The sequence below is a fragment of the Orcinus orca genome, chromosome 2 (genome assembly GCF_937001465.1).
Source record: "Orcinus orca chromosome 2, mOrcOrc1.1, whole genome shotgun sequence".
In the NCBI taxonomy this organism is placed as follows: domain Eukaryota; kingdom Metazoa; phylum Chordata; class Mammalia; order Artiodactyla; family Delphinidae; genus Orcinus; species Orcinus orca.
In genome coordinates, this window is record NC_064560.1 from 116881625 (window position 1) to 116904582 (window position 22958).

Genomic DNA, 22958 nt, shown 5'->3' on the forward strand with positions numbered 1-22958 from the left:
TGGGGTGCATGTATCTTTTTGAATTAGAATTTTTGTCTTTTCCGGATATATGCCCAAGTGTGGGATTGCTGGATCATATGGTAACTTTATTTTTAGTTTTTTAAGGAACCTCCATCCAACAGTGTAGGAGGGTTCCCTTTTCTCCACACCCTCTCCAGCATTTATTATTTGTAGACTTTTTGATGATGGCCATTCTGATGGGTATGAGGTGATACCTCATTGTAGTTTTGATTTGCATTTCTCTGATAATTAGCATTGTTGAGCATATTTTTGTGTTCCTGTTGGCCACCTGTATGCCTTCTTTGGAGAAATGTCTATTTAGATCTTCCAAGCAGCAATTTTATATGCTTTAATTTGTATGTATGTGTATCAAGATGAATTATATGTATTCTCTAAGGTAGTTTTGCTTTATTTTTAAAACCAAGTTTCTTTGAAATCTTCTGGAATGGGTACCTGTTAGGTCTCATTTTGAAAAGTAGAATTTATTGAAGTCCTTTATAAAAGACTTTTATTAAAAAGTCTTTTATAAAGACTTTTATAAAAAGTATTTAAAGTATTTTTTTTTTTTAGTTAGTTTTGGCTGTGTTGGGTCTGAAAGGCTGCGCGTGGGCTTTATTTTTAGTTGCGGCAAGCAGGGGCTACTCTTCCTTGCATTGTGTGGGCTTCTCATTGCAGTGGCCTCTCTTGTTGTAGAGCATGAGCTCTAGGTGCGCGGGCTTCAGTAGCTGTGGCTCATGGGCTCTAGAGTGCATGCAGGCTCAGTAGTTGTGGCGCATGGAACTGCATGTGGTTTCTTCCCGGACCAGGGCTCGAATCCATATCCCCTGCATTGGCAGGCGGATTCTCAACCACTGCACCACCAGGGAAGCCCTAAAGTATTTTTTAACCTCTTTTTTCTTTAACTGTTCCCAAGATTGATATTTTATATACCATGAAATTCACCTCATTTAAATGTACAATTCAGTGATTTTTAGCAAAATTACAAAATTGTGCAAACATCACCACAATGTGGATTTACATTTCTACCTCCCCTAAAAAAGATCTCTAGTATCCATTGGTAGTCACTCCCCCTTTGTACCCCCAGTGAACCACTGATCTACCTTTTGTCTCTATAGATTTCCTTTTCTGGATATTTCATATAAATGGAATTCTACAGTATGTGGTCTTTTATGTCTGACTTCTTTTACTTAACATAAAATTTTGAGGTTCGTTCATGTTATTGCATGTATCAATTGTTTATTCCTTTTTATTGCTGAATAGTATTCCATTGTCCAGACATGCCATATTTTATTTATCCATTCACCATTTGATGGACATTTAGATTATTTCACTTTTTGACTATTATGAATAATACTGCTGTGAACATTCACATAAAAGGCTTTGAGTGGTGGACATGTGTTTTTATTTCTCTTGAATAGATAACTGGGAGAGGAAGTGCTAGGTCATATGGTAACTATATTCAAATTTTCAAGCAACTACCAAACTTGTCTATAGTGGCTATAATATTTTACATTTTCACCAGCAATGTATGAGGGTTTCAGTTCCACATCTTCCCCCAACAATTGTTTTTGTCTTTTTACTGTAGCTGTTCTAGTGGGTATAAAGTGGTATCCCTCTGTAATTTTAATTTGCAATTTTTGATGTTGAGCATCTCCATGTGCCTGTTAAGCCATTTGTATATCCTCTTTGGTAAAATGTCTGTTCAAAGTCTTTTGCCCATTTTTTAGTTATCTTCTTACTGAGTTGTAAGAGTTCTTTATAAATACATATCTAAAGTCATGAGGATTTTTTTTTTTCTTGTAGAAGTTTTATATTTTGGGGTTTTACACCTGGGTCTCTGATCCATTTTGAGTTAATTTTTGTGCATGGTATGAGGTAATGGTTTAAATTCAACTTTTTTTTTTTTTTAAAGTGAGAAAAGGACCTATTTCATTGGTCACTGTGCAGATTTTTTTTTTAATTAATTAATTAATTTATTTAGTTTTGGCTGTGTTGGGTCTTCGTTTCTGTGCGAGGGCTTTCTGTAGTTGCAGCAGTCGGGGGCCGCTCTTCATCGCATTGTGTGGGCCTCTCACTATCGTGGCCTCTCTTGTTGCGGAGCACAGGCTCCAGATGTGCAGGCTCAGTAGTTGTGGCTCACGGGCCTAGTTGCTCCGCGGCATGTGGGATCTTCCCAGACCAGGGATTGAACCTGTGTCTCCTGCGTTGGCAGGAGGATTCTTAACCACTGTGCCACCAGGGAAACCCCTAAATTCAACTTTTATATGTGTTATATATTCAGTTGTCCAGCACAGTTTGTTGAAGACTGTCCTTTCCCCCATTGAAATTGCCTTGGCACCTTCATTGAAAATTAATTGACCATAAATGTAAGGGTTTATTTCTGGATATTTCAGGTCTATTTCATTGGTCTGTGTGGTTATCCTTATGCCAGTACCACACTGTCCTGGTGACTGTAGCTTTATGATATATTTAAAATCAGAAAGTATAAGTGAGTAAGCCCTGTACTTTTTCAAAATTATTTTGACTATTCTAATTCCTTTGTGTGTCCATATAAATTTAATAATCAGCTTGTCAATTTTTGGGGAAAAAAAAGCCTACTAGGAGTTTAATAGGGATTATGTTGAATCTGTGGCTGAATTGGGAGAGAATTTTTAACATTCTCTTAAGGAGAAAGATTGTATTAGGAAATTTTTAAAATCTGTAATAAAAAGAGAAGACAACTCAAGATAAAGATGTTCTGGTTTCCTTTAAAGATTATACCTTAATTTATTAGATTATGAACTTTTACAAGTAATTTACTATTTATTGAGTACTCACTGTATGTCAGATGATGGGCTGATTGCTCTGTGTTATCCCATTATTTAATCTTGGCTCGGCCCCTTAACTCTTTAAAGATAACCAGTTATAAGGAAGAAGATGCTACATGAAAGACAGTTGGGGGGAAGGTTGTTAACACTGATTGATTCTCTAGTGAAGATGTTCTTAGTCTAACATTGTCCTTAACAACATAAGGTAGCAAAGAGAATGCTCAGGTTTCTCACCCTCACTTTTATTCTCTTTGTTCCAGTTTTCTAAATCATCTCTAAATCTTTATACTATATGACATGTTTATAAGGGATTGTAAAATACTCTGCCAGTATATCTATTCCCTTGTAAGTGGACTACCTCACACATATGTATGAATGTAAATACAAAGTGAAAAAGGGAGCAGCTGTTTTGAAGGGTGATGCTGAGAACATGTGCTCCTCTGTGAGGTGTACAACAGTGAACTTGTGGTACAGATTTGGATAGTTGTGAGTAATTATTAATTGTAAGATGAAAGAGAATTGAGTATATATTTTAAGGCACTGCTTCAAAAAAGTATCAAGAATTTTCATTGTGACAGGTGACAGTATTTCTAGTTTGGTGTTTTTCTCATCCTTTTAACGTCTGCATTTGCATTAGGAGGCAATGCCTAACAAGAACTTCATCATGGTCTTTCTGTAGACTGCTGTATTCTCTTCTTGTGTCTAGAAGGTCTGATTTCTCTTCATATTGATAGCAAGCAGGCAAAATAAAGGGAGAATGAATAGCATTTCATCTTTCACTACTTATCTCCATTCTGCAGCCGTGCAGTCGGAAACCCTTGTGCATGAAGACAGATTTGTTCTATGGCCTCGGAGTTGGGTGCCGGGGACGGTGGCGGCTTCACTGAGCTGGCAAAGCCCCTCTATCTTCAGTACCTGGAGAGGGCCCTCCGGTTGGACCATTTCCTGCGACAAACATCAGCCATCTTCAACAGGAATATTTCTAGGTATGGTATCCCATATTCCCAATATAACGTTTCACCACATTTCTGATTCCCATCATTCCTGTAGATTTTATGGTTAAAGTATCTTTTATGGGTTTTGGGATGTTTGATTTTTTTTTTTCCTTCTTTCTTTCAAATAAAATACAGTCAGCTTAATCAGAGGATCAATTTCTTCTGTAAAGTGTTCAGTCTGCTAACCATAAATTATAATATTTTGCTGGGTCGGCTGTTATTGTGGATTCACCATTCTTCAATTTATAGTGATGAAAGTGAAGATGGACTGGATGACAATAATCCTTTATTACCCCAATCTGGGGATCCCTTGATACAAGTTAAGGAAGAACCTCCAAATTCATTGCTTGGTGAGACTTCTGGAGCAAGTAGTTCTGGAATGTTAAACACATATTCATTGAATGGAGTTCTACAGTCAGGTCAGTGTGGTGTGAGATCCCTCTTTGGACTATCAGTTCTTTTGGGGCAAGTGTCCTTTCATTTTTTTATTCTTTATGTTTCTTTACACAGAAACAAAATCTGACAAAGGGAATTTATATAACTTCTCTAAGTTGAAGAAAAGCAGAAAGTGGCTAAAGGTAAGAGATAAGGCAGAATGTTTATAATTCAAATAACCTACTAAAATTACAAATAGAAGGAGAGGTTACTGACTAATTATGGCACATTGGCAGAGATTTTCCTACACATGAGTCTTTTATTCTGGGTGTGGTTGGTTTTTTTGTTTGTTTGTTTGTTTTTTGTGGTACGTGGGCCTCTAACTGTTGTGGCCTCTCCCGTTGCGGAGCACAGGCTCCGGACACGCAGGCTCAGCGGCCATGGCTCACGGGCCCAGCCGCTCCGCAGCATGTGGGATCATCCCGGACCGGGGCACGAACCCGTATCCCCTGCATCGGCAGGCGGACTCTCAACCACTGCGCCACCAGGGAAGCCCTGGGTGTGGTTTTTTAAGAGATTATAGAGAAAAATCTAGAGGACTCAACGAAGTTCATTTTAGCAAACATTTTTGGGAATGAAGCCCTATACTGAGCAAGGGAGTACAGAAATATATCAGATAAGATCCTTGTTCTCACTGGCTTGTAATCAGGATTATTAATCTGTTTTTTTTTTATTAGTCACTGAGTAGTTCATTCATTCAACAGGTGTTGATTGGCACGTACTGCCTTGGGAGATACTATTATAGATAGATAGAGTTCCTGCCCTGAGGAGCTTACATTCTAATGTAGGGAGGCAGTGAGTAAGCCTGTAAATAAGAAATAAATACAGTTTCTTTAAAGAGGTAACATTTCAACTGATTGCTGAATGATCAGAAGGAACTATGTGAAGGTTTAAGATAAGAGCATTTCAATCAGAAGGAACAATGGCAGAAGTCCTGAGAAAGGAAGCAACTTGGTATGTTTGGGGAAGAAAGGAGGTTGGTATAGCTGGAGCACAGTAAATGAGAGGATAGTAGAAACTGAGGTTATTAGCTGATCACGTTGGGCCTTGTACACTATGTTACGGAATTTGTATTTTAACTCTTGTTACAGTGCTAAGCAGTTGGAGTGTTTGTAAGCAAGGCAGTGACAATCTCATTTATACTCTTACAAGATTACTGTCATTAGCTAGACTGAATTAAGGTTAGCATTTCTTTTATTGAAACTAATTATTTCTCTATTTTATACTTTTCTTATGAAGAGCTCAAAGTAATTTAAAGGTAGTCTATTATTTTTATCACCAGCCCCTTTAAAACGCTCATGTGGAAAAGCCCTGATTAGCTTCACATCAATGAGGTTTTAAACTGTTGGGAATGCAGTAACCTTATGCTTGGCCATCACATTTTAAAAAATTGAGATGTAATTCACATGCCATAAAATCTACCCTTTTAAAGTGTATAATTTAATAATTTTTAGTACTTTCATAAAGTTAATACAGCCATTACCACTATCTAATTCCAGAACATTTTCAACACTCCAGGAAGAAACTCTGTTCATTAACAGTCACCCTTTCTCTACTTTCCCCAGCCCTTGGGAGCCACTAACCTGTTTTCTGTCTCTGTGGATTTGCCTATCCTGGACATTTCATATAAATGAAAACATAAAATATGGCCTTTTATGTCTGGCTTCTTTTACTTAGCATAATGTTTTCAAGGTTCATTCGTGTTGTGGCACATGTCGGTACTACTTCCTTCATTTTAATGGCTGAATAATTCTTCGTTATCTGGATAATACCATATTTTGTTTATCCATTCATCAGTTAATGGATTTTGGGGTTGTTTCCCCTTTATTAGGCATCACAGCTTGTTTTCTGTATTATATCTTTATGCCCTATAGTAGCTTTTTAGGTTTTGTTTAGTTTTTTGCCTTGGTATTTGACATTTATTTAAATTACCTTATGTGTAGCATATGTACTAAGTGAAATTTAGCCTTGTTGCTGTTGATAGCATTTCTCATGTTTTGGCGCTCTTTCATTCGTGACTACTAGGTTTAATTGGTATCTTTTTGTTTTTTAGGTGAATTGGTAAAGAATAGTATAAGGGAAACTGGAATGACTATCCTCCAGCTGTTTTTGTCATTGTTTTGGGATCTGGAAAAAACCCTTGGATTATAAAAGGAATTGCTTCATATCAGAGGTTCCATTTCCATTTCCTCCCTTTTTCAGAGCATTCTGCTAAGTGATGAATCCAGTGAGGCAGATTCTCAGAGTGAAGACAATGATGAAGAAGAAGAAGAAGAAGAAGAAGAACTCAATCTCAGCAGAGAAGAACTTCATAATATGTTGCGACTGCACAAATATAAGAAACTTCACCAGAATAAGTATAGTAAAGACAAGGAGGTAAGGGTTTCAGGAGAAATCTCAGATTTTCATGCTGGGTATTTACCCTCTGGTTTATATTAATTGAAAATACATCATTTTAACTTTATATTTAGGTGGTGGTTGTGGTTGTTCTGATAATTGAAATATACTTCACATACCAAAAAAATTCAGCCTTTTAATGTACACAGTTCAGTTGGTCTTAGTATATTCATAGAGTTTGTAACTATCATCACTTTCTAATTTTGGAACATTTTCTCACCCCAAAAAGAAATCTCATTTCTCTTAGCTCTTGCCCCTCATTCTCTTTCTTTCTTTTTTTTTTTTTTTTTAATTTTTTACATTTAAAAATTTTTTGCTGTGTGGCTTGCAGGATCTCAGTTCCCCTACCAGGGATTGAACCTGGGCCACAGCAGTGAACGTCTGGAATCCTAACCACTAGGCCAGCAGGGAACTCCCCCGCCTCATTCTCTTCATTCCCCTCAGCCCCAGACAGTCATCAGTCCACCATTTGTCTCTATAAATGTGCCTATTCTAGACCCTTCATACAAATGGAACAACATGTGTCCAGCTTCTCTCACTTAGCATAAGGTTTTCAGGGTTCATTCATGTTGTAGCATGTATTAGTACCTCATTCCATTTTATTACCAAATAATATTCCATTGTATGGACATAGTGCGTTTTACTTATCCATGCATCATTTGATGAACTAATTGGATTGCTTCTACTTTTTGGGTTTTATGGATTGTAGCTATGAATAGTGACTTGTTTCACTTTTTGGCTCGTATGAATAATGCTGCCCTGAAGATTTGTGTGCAGATTTTCGGTGTGGACAGGTATTTTTATTTCTCTTGGGTATATACCAAGGAAAATAATTGCTGGGTCATATGATAAAACTATGCTTACCCTTTGGGGGAACTGTCAGGCTGTTTTCCAAAGCAGCTGCACCATTTAAAATTCTTGTGGTTGCTTTTTAATGCAGTTGTTCTTTGGAAGTGTTCCTATCTTGGAAAAACTCCCTTTCTTCACATACTAACATTAGATTGATGATAGTTTTATGTGGCAACTATTTGAATGGTGTTACAAACGCCTTCTGATTTTTGTCAGGAGTGTAGCACTTTGTACATAATGAGCAATAGAATATTTGAAGACCTAAAACATTCCAGCAATTAGTTAAGGTCCAAAGTCAGTTCAGAAAGCTTTGAATAATATGCTAAAAGTTATAAACCTGTAGAAGTAATAAATAGTAAGATGTATGAAGATGTATGACTTTTGACTTAGACAAGGAGTTCCTTTTTAAAGTACAGTGCTAAGGCAGTTGGTGCTCAAAATACTTGGTCTTCTTAAAATTGAAGTAAAAGCCACATGTGGGAAAGTCCACAGATTTTAAGTTTACAGCTGTGTGAATGCTTTAACAGAGGACCTTGTAATAGTTCTCCATGTCACTCTTCTATCCTAGTTTCAGTCTTTGAACAACTCATTTGCCTGTAATTCAGGAAAGAGATTCTGCAGTGGACTATCTAATTTTATTTATCTTCGTATTTACCCGTTAGTAATAGGTCAGACAAAATTTGAGCTTTGGAGGTCAATTTGAATGAAATGTTTGAAAAGATTAAGTACTCTCTAGACAGAAAAAAAATAGATTATTCATATGTTAGAATTCTGGTAACAAAGACACTATGTATATTATTGTCAGACTCTTAGTGGGAAATGAAGAGAGAAGACTTCAGAGATTGAAGAATTGTCATGGCTGGGGACTATTCAAACTAAATATAAGGCTAAGAGCTGGGAAAGCAGGCATTAGAAACCTTAGTAAATCTGGGGACCTATCGGTAGTAGAAGTATGGTTTATTTCTTGTTGATGAATTGAAGAGGAGACCTTTCTGCAATGATAAATATGTGTCAGGACAAAGTAAATATTCTGGTGGAGAATCAGAATCATGAAGGTTTTTTTTTTTTGTTTATTTGTTTTTTTAAGTTATTTTCAACAACTTTCCATGTGCATAGCTAATGAACCCATTTTGTTCTGAAGTTAAGGAAATAATTCACTTTGATGTATTAAACGTTTATTGGTCTCTTTGTGGGAAGGATACTGTATGTAGGAATTATGTTTTTTCTCTGGATCAGCTTTCTTTAGTAAAGATAATTTGAAGGCTGTGCTGTAGGAAAGACAGGCCCTTCTAAACATCACTGTCTTTGCCTATTTCAGTTGCAGCAATACCAATACTACAGTGCAGGACTGCTCTCCACATATGACCCTTTCTATGAGCAGCAACGGCACCTTCTTGGACCCAAAAAAAAGAAATTCAAAGAAGAAAAGAAACTTAAAGGTGAGGATATTGACCTGCCTTCTACCTTTACTCATTCTTAGTTCCAGGTACGTTTGGGCTTTGAACATAATCCATGTAGTAGAAATTTGCTTTATCTGAAAAACCCTAGTCTCCCTTATCCGATTACTAGTTGTAAATAGTATTAAATTTATTTTGTATTTGGTTTATGATCTATTCTAGAATTATGAAGACATGAGAATTATAGATTCTTTGCCAGAGATTTAAGCCAATTAGGTTATTCCTTTTTTTCTTCTACATACTCTCCAAATATTGAAAATGTTCTGGGACAGAAAGAAGTTAGTTATACACAGGGAAGTATGTAGAGTCACCTGAAGTATTTGGAATAAGTTATCATTGTTGCTGTATGTAGTGATTTAAAATAGACACCTCCTGATGATCTTCTGTAGTGCTTGTTTGCACGTTTGCCAGGAAATGTCTTTTCCTCTCTGAGTTCCAAGCAGCTGGAAGTCAGGAAGGAAATAGGAAAGGAAAGTTTTAGACTATCTGTACTAGGCAGATTTTATTCCCCTAAAGGCATGAACTCTGTACAGAAACACTCTTTTCAGCCTTCTTCCCTTATTTCTTCCACATCCTCCTTGTTTATCTCAGTATTTTCTCATCCTTCCACCCTCCCTCTCAAACTAGATTTTTGTTTCATGTGCAGTTTTCTTTTCACAGGTCTCAGTGTCATATCAGTTAATGCATTTTTTTTCTTTCTCTGTTATTTTTCTTTAGTCACCTTACATTGCTACCAAGTAGAAAAGTTTCCTTCCTCTGATCATGACTTGAGCTCATGATACTTCATAAGCCTCCTTTCCTATTGTTGGGTTCAAAAGAAATACAGTTCTTAGGTTCTCTTCTATTTCTCTTTCATGTAAACAGAGGGAGTATCCAGTGTTCTTTTTTGAGGTAGTGTTAGCTTCTTCTTGGAATATTCATGGACCTGAATAGATAAAAGGAGAAACATTGCCAGTCTCAGTGGAATGAGAAAAGAACCTTGATTTTTCTTAAAGTGATGAGGTTGTTTTGTGACTTTCTCCTGTGGAAGGGAAGAAATGCAACCTTCTGAGAGTCTGTTTCCTTTGCAGCTAAGTTGAAAAAAGTGAAGAAAAAAAGGCGAAGGGATGAAGAACTTTCCTCTGAAGAATCCCCTCGTCGCCACCACCACCAGACCAAAGTCTTTGCCAAGTTCTCTCATGATGCACCTCCTCCTGGCACCAAGAAGAAGCACTTATCCATTGAGCAGCTCAATGCCCGTCGCAGGAAAGTATGGCTCAGCATTGTGAAAAAGGAACTACCAAAGGTAAGTGATGCCTCCAGATAGAATGTTTTCTCTGCCTGCCCTCCAAAGAGAAGCTGTGAGAGGTAGATACCTTCACACGGTTCAGAAAGAAAACTAATCTTTTGGAATTAGGAAAATCCTGAATAGTACTCTCTTCAGTTAACTGATTTTCTAGAATTTGATCAAAATACATGAGATAATTGTTGTGTTATGCTCCTTGGCCAAAAAAATGGAGGGAAACCTCTTTGAGGAATGCAGTTTTCTTACATAAAGAAATAGAGATTTGACAGCAAATTGATAGGTCATAATGCAGGAAATTAAAATAAAATGATGGACGTGTGTTTCTTAGACTTTATAAACATTTGGATGTTACTGAATAATCACAGGTATTAGAAGAAAATGTGAATGATTTAGGAAAAACATGTATAAGCATTCATTTTGCTCTTTTAATTTGCTTGAATGTTTTGATATACTAATTTCAAACTTAAAAGTTGCAGGAATAATGTCTGTATACCCTATTTATTTATTTATTTGTTTATTTATTTATTTATGGCTGTGTCGGGTCTTAGTTGCAGCATGCGGAATCTTTGTTGTGGTGCGCAGGCTCCTCTCTAGTTGTGGCGTGCAGGCTCCAGAGTGCGTGGGCTCTGTAGTTGCTGCACGTGGGCTCTCTAGTCGTGGTGTGTGGGCTTAGTTGCCCCGAGGCATGTGGTATCTTAGTTCCGTGACCAGGGATCGTACCAGCGTCCCTGCTTTGCAAGACCAGTTCTTAACCACTGGACCACCAAGTCCCCTTATACTGTTTACTTAGATTCACCAGTGGTTTGCATTTTACCCAGTTAATTGCTTCATTATAAATTGAGTGCAATCTTAATAGACATATGAACAGGATATTTTATGAATTTAGAGAAGATGATTCTAAACTCAATGTGGAAAAAGTCAGTATGCGAGAATTGCTAGGGAAACAGTAAAAAAAGCCTTCCCAAACATTAAAACATACTATAAAATCTCTACAATTAGAACAGTATGGTACTGACACATGAATGGGCAGATAGATCAGTAGTACCTTTAATAAATGGTGTTGGGACAACTAGGTAGCCATTTTGTAAAAGATAAAATTAGGTCTGTATCTCACACATATACTCCAAATGGATTTGGCATCTCAGTGTAAAAAAAAAGAAATCATACAAATATTAGAATAAAACGACTGCATTTCTATCTAACGTTTGTGTAGGAAAAGAGTTTCTAACTATGATTCAATATCCAGAGGTAATAAAAAAAATACTCTTAAATTTGGCCACATAAAAATAAATTTTTGCATGACAAAAGACAACTGACAGGGGCTTCCCTGGTGGCGCAGTGGTTGAGAGTCTGCCTGCCGATGCAGGGGACACGGGTTCGTGCCCCGGTCTGGGAAGATCCCACATGCCGCGGAGCGGCTGGGCCTGTGCACCATGGCTGCTGAGCCTGTGCGTCCGGAGCCTGTGCTCCGCAACGGGAGAGGCCACAACAGTGAGAGGCCCGCATACCGCAAAAAAAAAAAAAAAAAAAAAGACAACTGACAAACCGGGAGATATTATTTTTTTTAATTTTTAATTTTTAAAATTTATTTTTGGCTGTGTTGGGTCTTTGCTGCTGCATGCGGGCTTTCTCTAGTTGCGGCGAGCGGGGGCTACTCTTTGTTGCGGTGTATGGGCTTCTCGTTTTGCAGAGCACAGGCTCTAGGTGTGTGGGCTTCAGTAGTTGTGGCACACAGGCTTAGTTGCTCCGATGCATGTGGGATTTTCCCGTACCAGGGCTTGAACCCATGTCCCCGGCATTGGCAGGCGTATTCTTAACCACTGCGCCACCAGGGAAGTCTACATTATTTACATTGAATACTACAGTCAAAGGGCTGTTACCTCTAATAATATGGAAAGAACTATTAAAAATTGAGGGACAGGGACTTCCCTGGTGGTCCAGTGGGTAAGACTCTGTGCTCCCAATGCAGGGGACTCGGGTTCGATCCCTGGTCGGGGAACTAGATATGCCACACTTAAGAGTTCACATGCCACAACTAAGAAGCCCACATGCTGCAACTAAAGATCCCACATGCCACAACTAAACATGCCACAACGAAGATCCTGCATGCCTCAACTAAGACCCAGTGCAGCCAAAATAAATAAATATTAAAAAAAAAAAATGGAGGGACAAATGACCACAGATTCAGTAGACAAATGGGAAAATGTCAAGAATAGACAGTTAGCAAAGAAAGATATAAAAATGGCTCTAAAACATATTAAAAAGGTTCAAAGTCTCTCATAATTGGGGTAATACAAATTAAAATAACACTTAGACACTATTTGTCACCTATCACACTGGCAAAAATTTAAAAATATGACAACACATTCTGTTAAGGAGCCTGTGGGGAAGCAGGTGCTCTCATAAATTACTGATAGGAATACAAATTAGGACTGTGTTGTGGGGTAAGTTGGCAACACCTAGCAATCTACAGATGCACTTACCTTTAAAATCAGCACTACCACTTCTAGGAATCTACCTTAAAGCTAAAGCAACCATACACGAATACATGTAAACAGAGTTATTCATTGTAGCATTATGTGTAATTGCAAAATAACAGAAACAATCTAAATGTTCATACATGGGCCTTGAATTAAACGATGGTAGATCTATCCAGTGGATTATTATACTGCTGTTAAAAATAAAGAATGAAGAAGACCTCCCTGAACTGATTTGAAGTAATTTCGAGGACATACAGTTAAGTGAAAGAGGCAAAACACAAAAAAGTAAGTATACCCTTCATGTAAGAATAAAGGGAATACAAGAAAGTACACAAATATCTGCTCATTCATTCAAAAGAAATTCAAGAAGGATGAAGCAGAAATTAAAGTGATTGATTCCTTATAGAGGGCAAGTGGGAAAAGGGTGGAAAGGAGGGAAGGAATGGGAACAGGGTAGCAAGGATGAGGAGGAAGGAGTCTTTGAGTATATTTTGTATGAGGCTGACTTTTAGAACCATAGTAATGTTTCACAGATTTCTGATATACCTCCAGTATTAAACCAACCAGGATGTGGGTGGAGAGGGAGGTTGGGGGGATGTGTGGTCAAAATGGAATAAAAGTAGGAACAAATGAACTTAACTGTATTAGAAATGAGTAACATGATCAAGTTGCAGGGAGTGGGGAAGAAAGAACTCATCTAAGTAACTGAGGAGAACATTATTTTGATTGGATATGTAAGGCTAAAGACTGATGGAACTATGCGTAAATGCCATGATTGACATAGTTAAAGTGTTTCTCATAGGGTAATGAATAGGTTAGCAATTTTGAAACTACTTTATGTGTATACTAGGATTGAACAAATAAGTAAATATATTGTAGATGAGCCAGTTTCTCACTGCTGGAGAAAGAAGTTATAAGTAAGGAGAAGGGGAAAGCTAAAATGAAGCCCATGAAGTTTGACTGGGATCAGAGGTATCAGTATAAATTCATGGTTTCATATATATATACACACATACAGATAGATAACTGAAATATACTTGGGTGTGTATGCATGGATTAGCATGCATATGTATATTTTTTCTGGTTCTGTTTGCTGAGAGGGCCTAGAAGCAGTGACACCCCAGTAACAATGAAGATACCTGGCAACCAGGTCGTGATTTCTTACTTACTTATTTATTTGTTTTTGGTTGTGTTGCATCTTCGTTGCTGCGAGCAGGCTTTCTCTAGTTGCGGAGAGTGGGGGCTACTCCTCGTCGCGGTGCGTGGGCTTCTCATTGTAGTGGCTTCTCTTGTCACGGAGCACGGGCTCTAGGTGCGCGGGCTTCAGTAGTTGTGGCACACGGGTTTAGTTGCTCTGTGGCATGTGGGATCTTCCCAGACCAGGGATCGAACCCATGTCACCTGCATTGGCAGGCGGATTTTTAACCACTGCACCACCAGGGAAGTCCCTGGGTCTTGATTTCTAAACAACTTTTATTCTCTAATAAGAGGAACCAAGGCTCCTTGAAGAAGTACCTTATTCCAGAACTCAGCAGGGAAAATACAAAATGAACCTTGGGGAATTTTCTGGCGGTCCAGTGGTTAGGACTTTGTGCTTTCACTGCCGGAGCCCGGGTTCAACCCCTGGTCAGGGAACTAAGATCCCGCAAGCCGTGCAGGGCAGCCAAAGACAAAATGAAAAACATTTTTAAGTGGTGCCAGAAAGTAAAGAAGTTCTGAAGAAAGATTGGGGGGAGGTGGGGCTTGTCAAAAGAACACAGGAGGCAACCTGAAGGAGCGCCTCATGGCCAAATTTAGAATAATTTGAGCAACAAAATAAATAAGAATAATACTGGATTTTGACCCATAGAATAAAAGAAATATTTGTCAGTCCATACTGTTATAAGTAAATACTTGAATAGACAAAGTGTAGAAGGAACAACTCTTCCTTTCAGTAGGAATTCCAATTAGAAAGTGTAGAAGGAAATAAAATTATCTTTATGCAAATACCACAGTAATAATTGTTGCAGACTACATCCATTTATGAATGCTAAAATTAGAGGGCAAAAGGTAGAGGAGAAACAGAAGTTGCATAGCTTCAAAACTGGCAGAGTGGACCTTAACCAAATGATCAAAGTAAACATCACTAGTAATATAAATTTTGATATCATGAACTCCTTGATGTGATGCACTGAGAGGAGCACATCATCAAAACATCATTTCTCTGGTATTCTTGCCATAGTAAATGATGTCATTCCCATCATGAGGAGACAGCGGAAAACCACACATTTTGGGACACTTTACAGAATAACTGATTGGTGCTTTTCAAAAGTGTCAAGGACATGAAAGAGAAGGATTGAGGAAATGTTACATACAGGAAGAGATTAAGGAGAAGAACAACTAAATGAACGCATTGTGAGATCCTGTGTAGGATCCTGGAACAGTGAAAGGATATTAGTGGAAAAGTTGTTGACATTCAAATAAGATCTATATATAATTTGGTTAATACTTTACTGGTGTTAATTTCCTTGCTTTTTTTTTTTTTTTAAAATTCGTAAGTGTCAAGAAGCATCACTTTTTATTTATTATTTTTTAAAGGGAACTTTAATTAATTTATTTTTGACTGCATTGGCTCTTTGTTGCTGCATGGGCTTTCTTTAGTTGTGGTGAGTGGGGGCTACTCTGTTGAAGTGCGTGGGCTTCTCATTGCGGTAGATTCTCTTGTGGCAGAGCATGGACTCTAGGCACATGGGCTTCAGTAGTTATGGCGTGCGAGCTTCAGTAGATGTGGCTCACGGGCTTCAGTAGTTGTGGCTCATGGGCTCTAAAGGGCAGTTAATTTCCTTTCTTAATAATTGCACTATGGTTATATAAGTTGCTAAAATTAGGGAAAGCGTGGGTGGGAAGTAGTAAGGGAACTCTACTATTTTTTGCATGTTTTCCATAACTCTAAAGTTAGTTCAGTTTCCTCACACCGTATACAAAAATAAACTCAAACTGGATTCAAGACCCGAGAAGATCTGATAAGATCTGAAACCATGAAACTCCTGGAAGAAAACATAGGCAGAACAACCTTTGACATAAGTTGTAGCAGTATTTCTTTGGATCTGTTTCTTGAGGCAAAAGAAGAAATAAAAGCAAAAGTAAACAAATGGGACCTAGTTAAATGTAAAAGGTTTTGGCCAGCAAGGAAAACCATTGACAGAACAAAAAGATAATGTATAGAATGAGAGAAAATATTTGCAAACGGTATGACTGGCAAAGGATTAATATCCGAAATATATAAACAGCTCATACAACTCAGTATCAAAAAAGCAACCTAATCAGAAAATGGCCAGAAGACTTGAATAGACACTTTTCCAAAGAAGTCATGTAGATGGTTAACAGGTACATGAAAAGATACTCAACATTGCTAATCATCAGAGAAATGCAAATCAAAACAAAAATGAGATATCACCTCACATCTGTCAGAATGGCTGTTAATCAAAAGGACCACAAATAACAAATGTTGGAGAGGATGTGGGGAAGAAGGAACCCTAGCACACTGTTGGTGGGAATGTAAATTGGTATGGAGGTCCCTTAGAAAACTAAAAATAGAACGGTAGTTCCAACTAGAGAAAGGCCGTGCACAGCAACAAAGACCCAGCACAGCCAAAAAATAGATAAATAAATAAATTAACTAAAAATTAAAAAAAAGAAAAAATATGGCAAGAATAATGCAAGGAACTGCCATGTGTCTTTTACTTGTATTTAGCACCTGTTTGCCTCATTTTCTTTTGCCATATAAATGCATACTTTTTTCCTCACTCACTTTAAGGGTTAGTTTGAGATTTTGTGCTAAATTTACTCCTAATAATTGTGTGTTTCCGAAGAAAAAGGAAATCATCTAGTGCATAACCACAGTGCAGTATTAAAAATTATTATCTGACCCATAGGTTTTCATATTTCATCACTTGTTTCAATAATGTCCTTTATAGCACTTTCCCCATCCCTGAATCAATCTAGGACTATATGTTGCATTTAATTGTCATGTCTCATTAATCTCCTTTATTCTGAAACAATTCCTTAGCTTTCATCTTTCCTGACATTGTTATTTTGAAGAATATATAATTTTGTAGAATATTTTTGAATTTGGGTTTGTGTGATGTTTCCTTGGGATTAGATTTGAATTATGCATTTTTGGCAATATTACTAGAGAGTGATATGTTCTTGACATACCTCATCAGGAGGCACTTGACACATCTGTCCCTATATTGTGATACTAGCTTTGATCCCTTAGTATGATGGTGCCTCTGCATTGTGCAATTACTTCCCCTCCCTCCATTGCAATTATATTTCTGGAGAGAGAGTATATGTTTGAGCATTCTTTTTTTTTAATTGAGATATAGTTGATTTATAATATTAGTTTCAGGTGTGCAGCATAGTGATTCAAAATTTTTATACATTATACTCCATTTAAAGTTATTATAAAATATTGGCTAAGTTCTCTGTGCTATACAATATATCCTTGTTGCTTATTTATTTATTTATTTTTTATTTTATTTTTTATACATAGTAGTTTGTACCTGTTAATCCCATACCTCTATCTTGTTCCCTCTCTTCCCTCTTCCCGCTAGTAACCACTCGTTTATTCTCTATATCTATGAGACAGTTTCTGGTTTGTTATATTCGTTTGTTTTATTTCTTAGATTCTACATGTAAGTGATAACATACAGTATTTGTCTTTCTCTGACTTATTTCACTAAGCATAATACCCTCTAGGTCCATCCATGTTGTTGCAAATGGCAGAATTTCATTCTTTTTTATGGCTGAGTAATATTACGGTGTGTGTGTGTGTGTGTGTGTGTGTGTGTGTATCACATCTTCTTTATTCATTCATCTGTTGTTGGACCCTTAGGTTGCTTCCATATCTTGGCTATTGTAAATAGTGCTACTATGAACATTGGGGTGCGTGTATCTTTTTGACTTAGTGTTTTCGTTTTCTTTGGATGTATACCCAGGGGTGGAATTGCTGGGCGATATGGTAGTTCTGTTTTTAGTTTTTTGAGGGCCCTCCATACTGTTTTCCATAGTGGCTGTACCAATTTACATTCCCACCAGCAGTGTGCTAGGGTTCCCTTTTTCCATATCCTCTCCAACATTTATTTGTGGTCCTCTTGATGGTAGCCATTCTGACAGGTATGAGGTGACATCTCATTTTTATTTTGACTGAATTTCTATGATAATTAGTGATGTTGAGCACCTTTTCATGTGCCTGTTGACTTTGTATGAACATTCGTGATGGGAAAAGTTACAGAAAAACTTGTTTCATACTTGAAGAGGCTTCAGATGATGCCCTCTGATGATAAGGAATTCAGTGGGAATATTTGAGATTTTTATCTTTAAAGTGGCAATAGTTGCTTTAGAATTAGAGAAAGTTTTTATTAAAAGCCCTAAAAATTCCCTTAGTCAGACAGTCTGAGGTGGGATTATTATCGAAATGGCTTTCAGGCCCTTTGTATAACTTCGCACCCATTGTTTCTTTACAGTCTGGGGGAGATCTCTTTAATAGTCAGAGAGACACCCAGCTCTGCCTCTTCTTTCCCACATCAAATAAATGGACCATCATGGTTAAAATCAGGTTTCTTTATTGAAGCTAGTTTTTTTTTAACTGAAGTGGTAGACATAATAAGCAGCTTGGGACTTGGTTGTGGCCTGCTGAGTCATATTGTGTTAGGTCTGCCTTGGAATTTTTGTTGAAGAAGATGAGGTCAAGTGGTGGTAAAAATTAAATAATAGTGGCAGTGGGTTTGCCTTGGCTGGAGGTAGGGCTAGAATCACAAACTAAGAAGCTAGTTTACCTTTCTCCTAATGATTTTTGTATCTGAGTGCCCTGCTGTCTCAGCTTCTTTGCATATTGGCCCTAGAAAGCAGTGTTCTAAATCAGGGTGGTGCTAGGATTAGGGTATGTTGTTACATTTTCCTAGTTCACTTCAAGCCTTAAATATAGCTTAAATTCTTTCCAGAAGGATACAGAAGACTCAATTTAAGGCAGATACAACACCAGTTTATTTTTTTTAATGAGGCTTTAGGAGCTTTATGTGTGGTTCTGAGTTGGTACATTTGGGTGACTCTTAGGAGTAATGTATTTTATTTTAATTGAAAGAAGTAATGTATTTTGACTACGCTTGGTTTGGCATTTTATTTTTTAATCTTTGAGGAGATCAGTAAAGTACGGTGCCAGTCTACACAATTGTATTTCAAAAAAGAATCCTAAATGAATTATTGTTTTTAACTATTTTAGGCCAACAAGCAGAAAGCTTCAGCTCGTAACCTGTTTCTCACCAATAGCCGCAAGGTACGATTATATTTCCCATTTTATGTTTTGCTGGAATGTGTTCTTATTATTTAGATCTATGGTTGCTGCTCTTGTCTCTTGTGACCTGTTGATACTTAATCTAATAGTACTTAAGAGAGTTTCTAAATGTTCTCAATCTATTTTCTTTTAACATCTTTATTGGAGTATAATTGCTTTACAATGTTGTGTCAGCTTCTGCAGTATAACAAAGTGAATCAGCTCTATGTATACATATATCCCCATATCTCCTCCCTCTTGCGTCTCCTCCCACCCTCCTTAGCCCACCCCCTAGGTGGTCACAAAGCACCGAACTGATCTCCCTGTGCGATGTGGCTGCTTCCCACTAGCTATCTATTTTATGTTTGGTAGTGTATATATGTCAGTGCTACTCTCTCACTTCGTCCTGGCTTACCCTTCCCCCACCCCGTGTCCTCAAGTCCATTCTCTACGTCTTTTTCTTTTTTTAAAAAAAATCTTTATTAGAGTATAATTGCTTTACAATGGTGTGTCAGTTTCTGCTTTATAACAAAGTGAATCAGGTATACATATACACATGTCCCCATATCTCTTCCCTCTTGCATCTCCCTCCCTCACACCCTCGCTATCCCACCTCTCTAGGTGGTGACGTCTGCGTCTTTATCCCTGTCCTGCCCCTAGGTTCGTTAGAACGTTTTTTTTTAGATTCCATATATATGTGTTAGCATACGGTATTTGTTTCTCTCTTTCTGACTTAACTTCACTCTGTATGACAGGCTCTAGGTCCATCCACCTCACTACAAATAACTCAGTTCCATTTCTTTTTCAATCTATTTTAAAAATAAAATTGCTCTTCCTCGCATTTCTGGTTTTCAAATTTTGGCGGGTAAGACCATAGCCAACTGCTAATTCCTTGGGCAAATCATGCCGTCATCCTGTGCTCAGTCTGTTCATCTAAGAAATGATGGTATTAATACTTTCCCTTAGAGGGAATTAATGCAACTTTCTTTGGGTATTGTGAGAATTAGATGAGGTAACCTTACTAGTTGTGTTTCCCTGGGCTAGTCACTCATCCTCATTTCCTCATCTATATATAAAATATCAACTTCACAGTGTTTTTGTGGAGAATGAATTAGTTTAATATATGTTAAGCTTAGAATGGTGCCTAGCATATAATAAACACTGACAGCTATTATTATTATTATTATTAAAAAATTTTTTTTGGCCATGCCACACGGCTTGTGGGATTTTAGTTCCCCAACCAAGGATTGAACCCCCGGGCCCTTAGCAGTGAGTGTGCAGAGCCCTAACCACTAGACCGCCAGGGAATTCCCGAAAGCTTTTATTATTAATGTGTATGATAATATTTCAAAACTTCCCAGAACATCTTAGGTTATTATACTTTTTTTTCATCTTCTAAGGCAATGTATCTGTAGATTTCTCATCCCTGATATTACTTTGTGGTCTGGGACTGGCTCATAGGACTGTATAGAGACGTTAATCAGATTAGGGAGAAAGAGATGTGGCCATAGGAGGACTATATGCCCTGAACAGGTTGAGGGATGCTGTGGTTTAGAGTCCAGGGAGAACTGGCCCTGGTGTTGGTCCTCCTCCAATGTGATAACATTGTTGTCACCTGCAGCTCGCCCACCAATGCATGAAGGAGGTGCGTCGAGCTGCCTTGCAGGCCCAGAAAAACTGTAAGGAGACCTTACCTCGTGCTCGCCGCCTCACCAAGGAAATGCTTCTGTACTGGAAGAAGTATGAGAAGGTGGAGAAGGAACACCGCAAACGTGCAGAGAAGGAAGCCTTGGAGCAGCGGAAGTTGGATGAAGAAATGCGGGAGGTAGGGCAATAGCATGAAATTTTGAAAACCATAATTGCTGCAGCCATATTAAGAGATTGGTTAGCATTTCATAAGTTATAAATCTAACTAATGAAATGGTTGAAAACATATTTTAAGACATAACTTGATTTTAGTCCAGTAAATCAGTTCTGTTTTTATTCTTTTAGTAAGGCCCTCTCCCTGGCCTTCACCCCTCTTCTGTGCTCACTTCCTCCCTTTTTTTTTTTTTTTTTTAAATTTTATTTATTTTTGGCTGTGTTGGGTCTTCGTTGCTGAACGTGGCCTTTCTCTAGTTGCGGCAAGTGGGGGCCACTCTTTGTTGCGGTGCGTGGGCTTCTCATTGCAGTGGCTTCTCTTGTTGCAGAGCACGGGCTCTAGGCGTGCAAGCTTCAGTAGTTGTGACACACGGGCTTTGTTGCTCCGCGGCATGTGGGATCTTCCCAGACCAGGACTTGAACGTGTGTCCCCTGCGTTGGCAGGCGGATTCATAACCACTGCGCCACCAGGGAAGTCCCCGTTTCCTCTATTCTTTGTAGCCTTATTCTTTTGAATATTTCTGGAGGACACCCTTCCCCAGCCTTCCCCCACAAAAAAAGAAAGGGAATGAAAGAAAAAGAAAACAGCTTAGAGCTTATCTGGGCTTGGTTCCAGATGCTGGCTGTAATTTCGATTTGTTGGAAGATGAGGGCTGGTTGCCAAATTTAGGGCCAGATAGGGACAATGGACAACTAGCTCAGTTTTCTGAGACACCTCCCCCCTCCCCACCTGCTGCCGCCTACTTTTCTGTTTTAACTTGCAGTCAGTTCTCTTGCTAAGCTTGATATCAGCTGAGAGTATTATTCAGGGAAGCAAGAGGAGAGATTAAGAGGACAGAGTTATTATGTTGCCATTGGTAAGCCCATTGGGATGAGTGGAAGGACAGTTGAGGTCTGGAGGAGGAAGGGAATCAGGATTGAATGTTTTCTTTCGGGTATAGGTAGTACTCCTGTCAAAGCAGAGCCGTGGAGACTCTTTGGAGTTCTCTTCCCTCCTGTCTCATGCCTTTGAGGGGGAATATGGATTTTGCCCAGTTCTCTTAAGTCCCTGGGTGACTTGTTTCTTTGCCTGGAAGATAAACATATTATTGAGTTAGTAAACTTTTGATGCTAATGGAAATATTTGCTCACTGAGTTTAGAGGCATTTGAGTTAGTCACAGATCTTGAAGTTTTGAAACTGACTTGGCTTATGATCTAGGTTTGTGAGACATTCTCTCAGTTATGTTGATAGCTAACTGATGAGGCTTTCATCTGTGATTATGTTGACTTATGTGTCTTTTTCTCTGAATTTTTGAATTAAGACATTTTTGATGTATCCTTGTTCCCTTAATTTGCCTTCTTCATTTAGGCACATAGTAGTTGACTTCCTTAAAGTTAAAGAAAATGTTACTTTTTATGGTTTAATTTAGAAAGGTTTTCTTTTAATTTTTGGCTGCACTGTGCCTCTTGCGGGGTCTTAGTTTCCCCACCAGGGAATGAACCCGTGCCCCCTGCAGTGGAAGCACGGAGTCTCAACCACTGGACCACCAGGGAAGTTCCTAGAAAGGTTTTCTTGACAGTACTTTAGCTTTAGAACATGAACATCTGTATCCTTTATGAAAATAAATCAGTTTTCTCTCAAACTCTCAGATTTTTTTTTCTAATCTGAATTTGGCTAAAGTGTTATAAAACCTTAAGGAGAAAGTCTAGTTTTGCGTAGCATACTTTGGGACTTATGTCCTTCCTGGCCATGTTCCTTATTTTATTGTTGTTTTTCTCTTGTGGAGGTGGATCAAGGATAAATCAAGTATACTTCATATGAATTTTATTATAAAATAGTTCATGCAGAATAATGATTCTTTGATTTGGTATTTATTGTGTATGCTGTATTTCATATAATTCAGTCTTTTGAATCATTTGCTTACTCATTTTATTGTTTATCTTGAAGAATTATTTTTACTGACAATGATTATTTTTCTTACTAGGTTATTTCAGAGGCACTTTGAATTTAGCTTTCTCATATTTTAAAAAAAGGTATATGTGCTTGTGATTTTGTATTTGGTCTATATTCATGTTTTATAGCTATCATTATCACAGATG

At 37.9% G+C, this 22958-nt stretch overlaps 1 protein-coding gene across 4 annotated transcripts in view; it reads left to right on the forward strand.

Moving 5' to 3' along the window:
* INO80 (INO80 complex ATPase subunit) overlaps positions 1-22958 on the forward strand; it is a 123546-nt gene that overhangs the window by 17445 nt on the left and 83143 nt on the right. For all 4 annotated transcript variants that reach the window (XM_004273978.3, XM_033435765.2, XM_033435766.2 and 1 more), the window contains exons 2-9: positions 3608-3793; positions 4052-4221; positions 4313-4380; positions 6440-6613; positions 8802-8922; positions 10011-10225; positions 18968-19021; positions 20640-20843. In XM_004273978.3, the coding sequence (XP_004274026.1) occupies positions 3651-3793; positions 4052-4221; positions 4313-4380; positions 6440-6613; positions 8802-8922; positions 10011-10225; positions 18968-19021; positions 20640-20843 (1149 nt within the window). In that variant the 5' untranslated portion in view covers positions 3608-3650. The remainder of the gene's footprint in view (positions 1-3607; positions 3794-4051; positions 4222-4312; positions 4381-6439; positions 6614-8801; positions 8923-10010; positions 10226-18967; positions 19022-20639; positions 20844-22958) is intronic.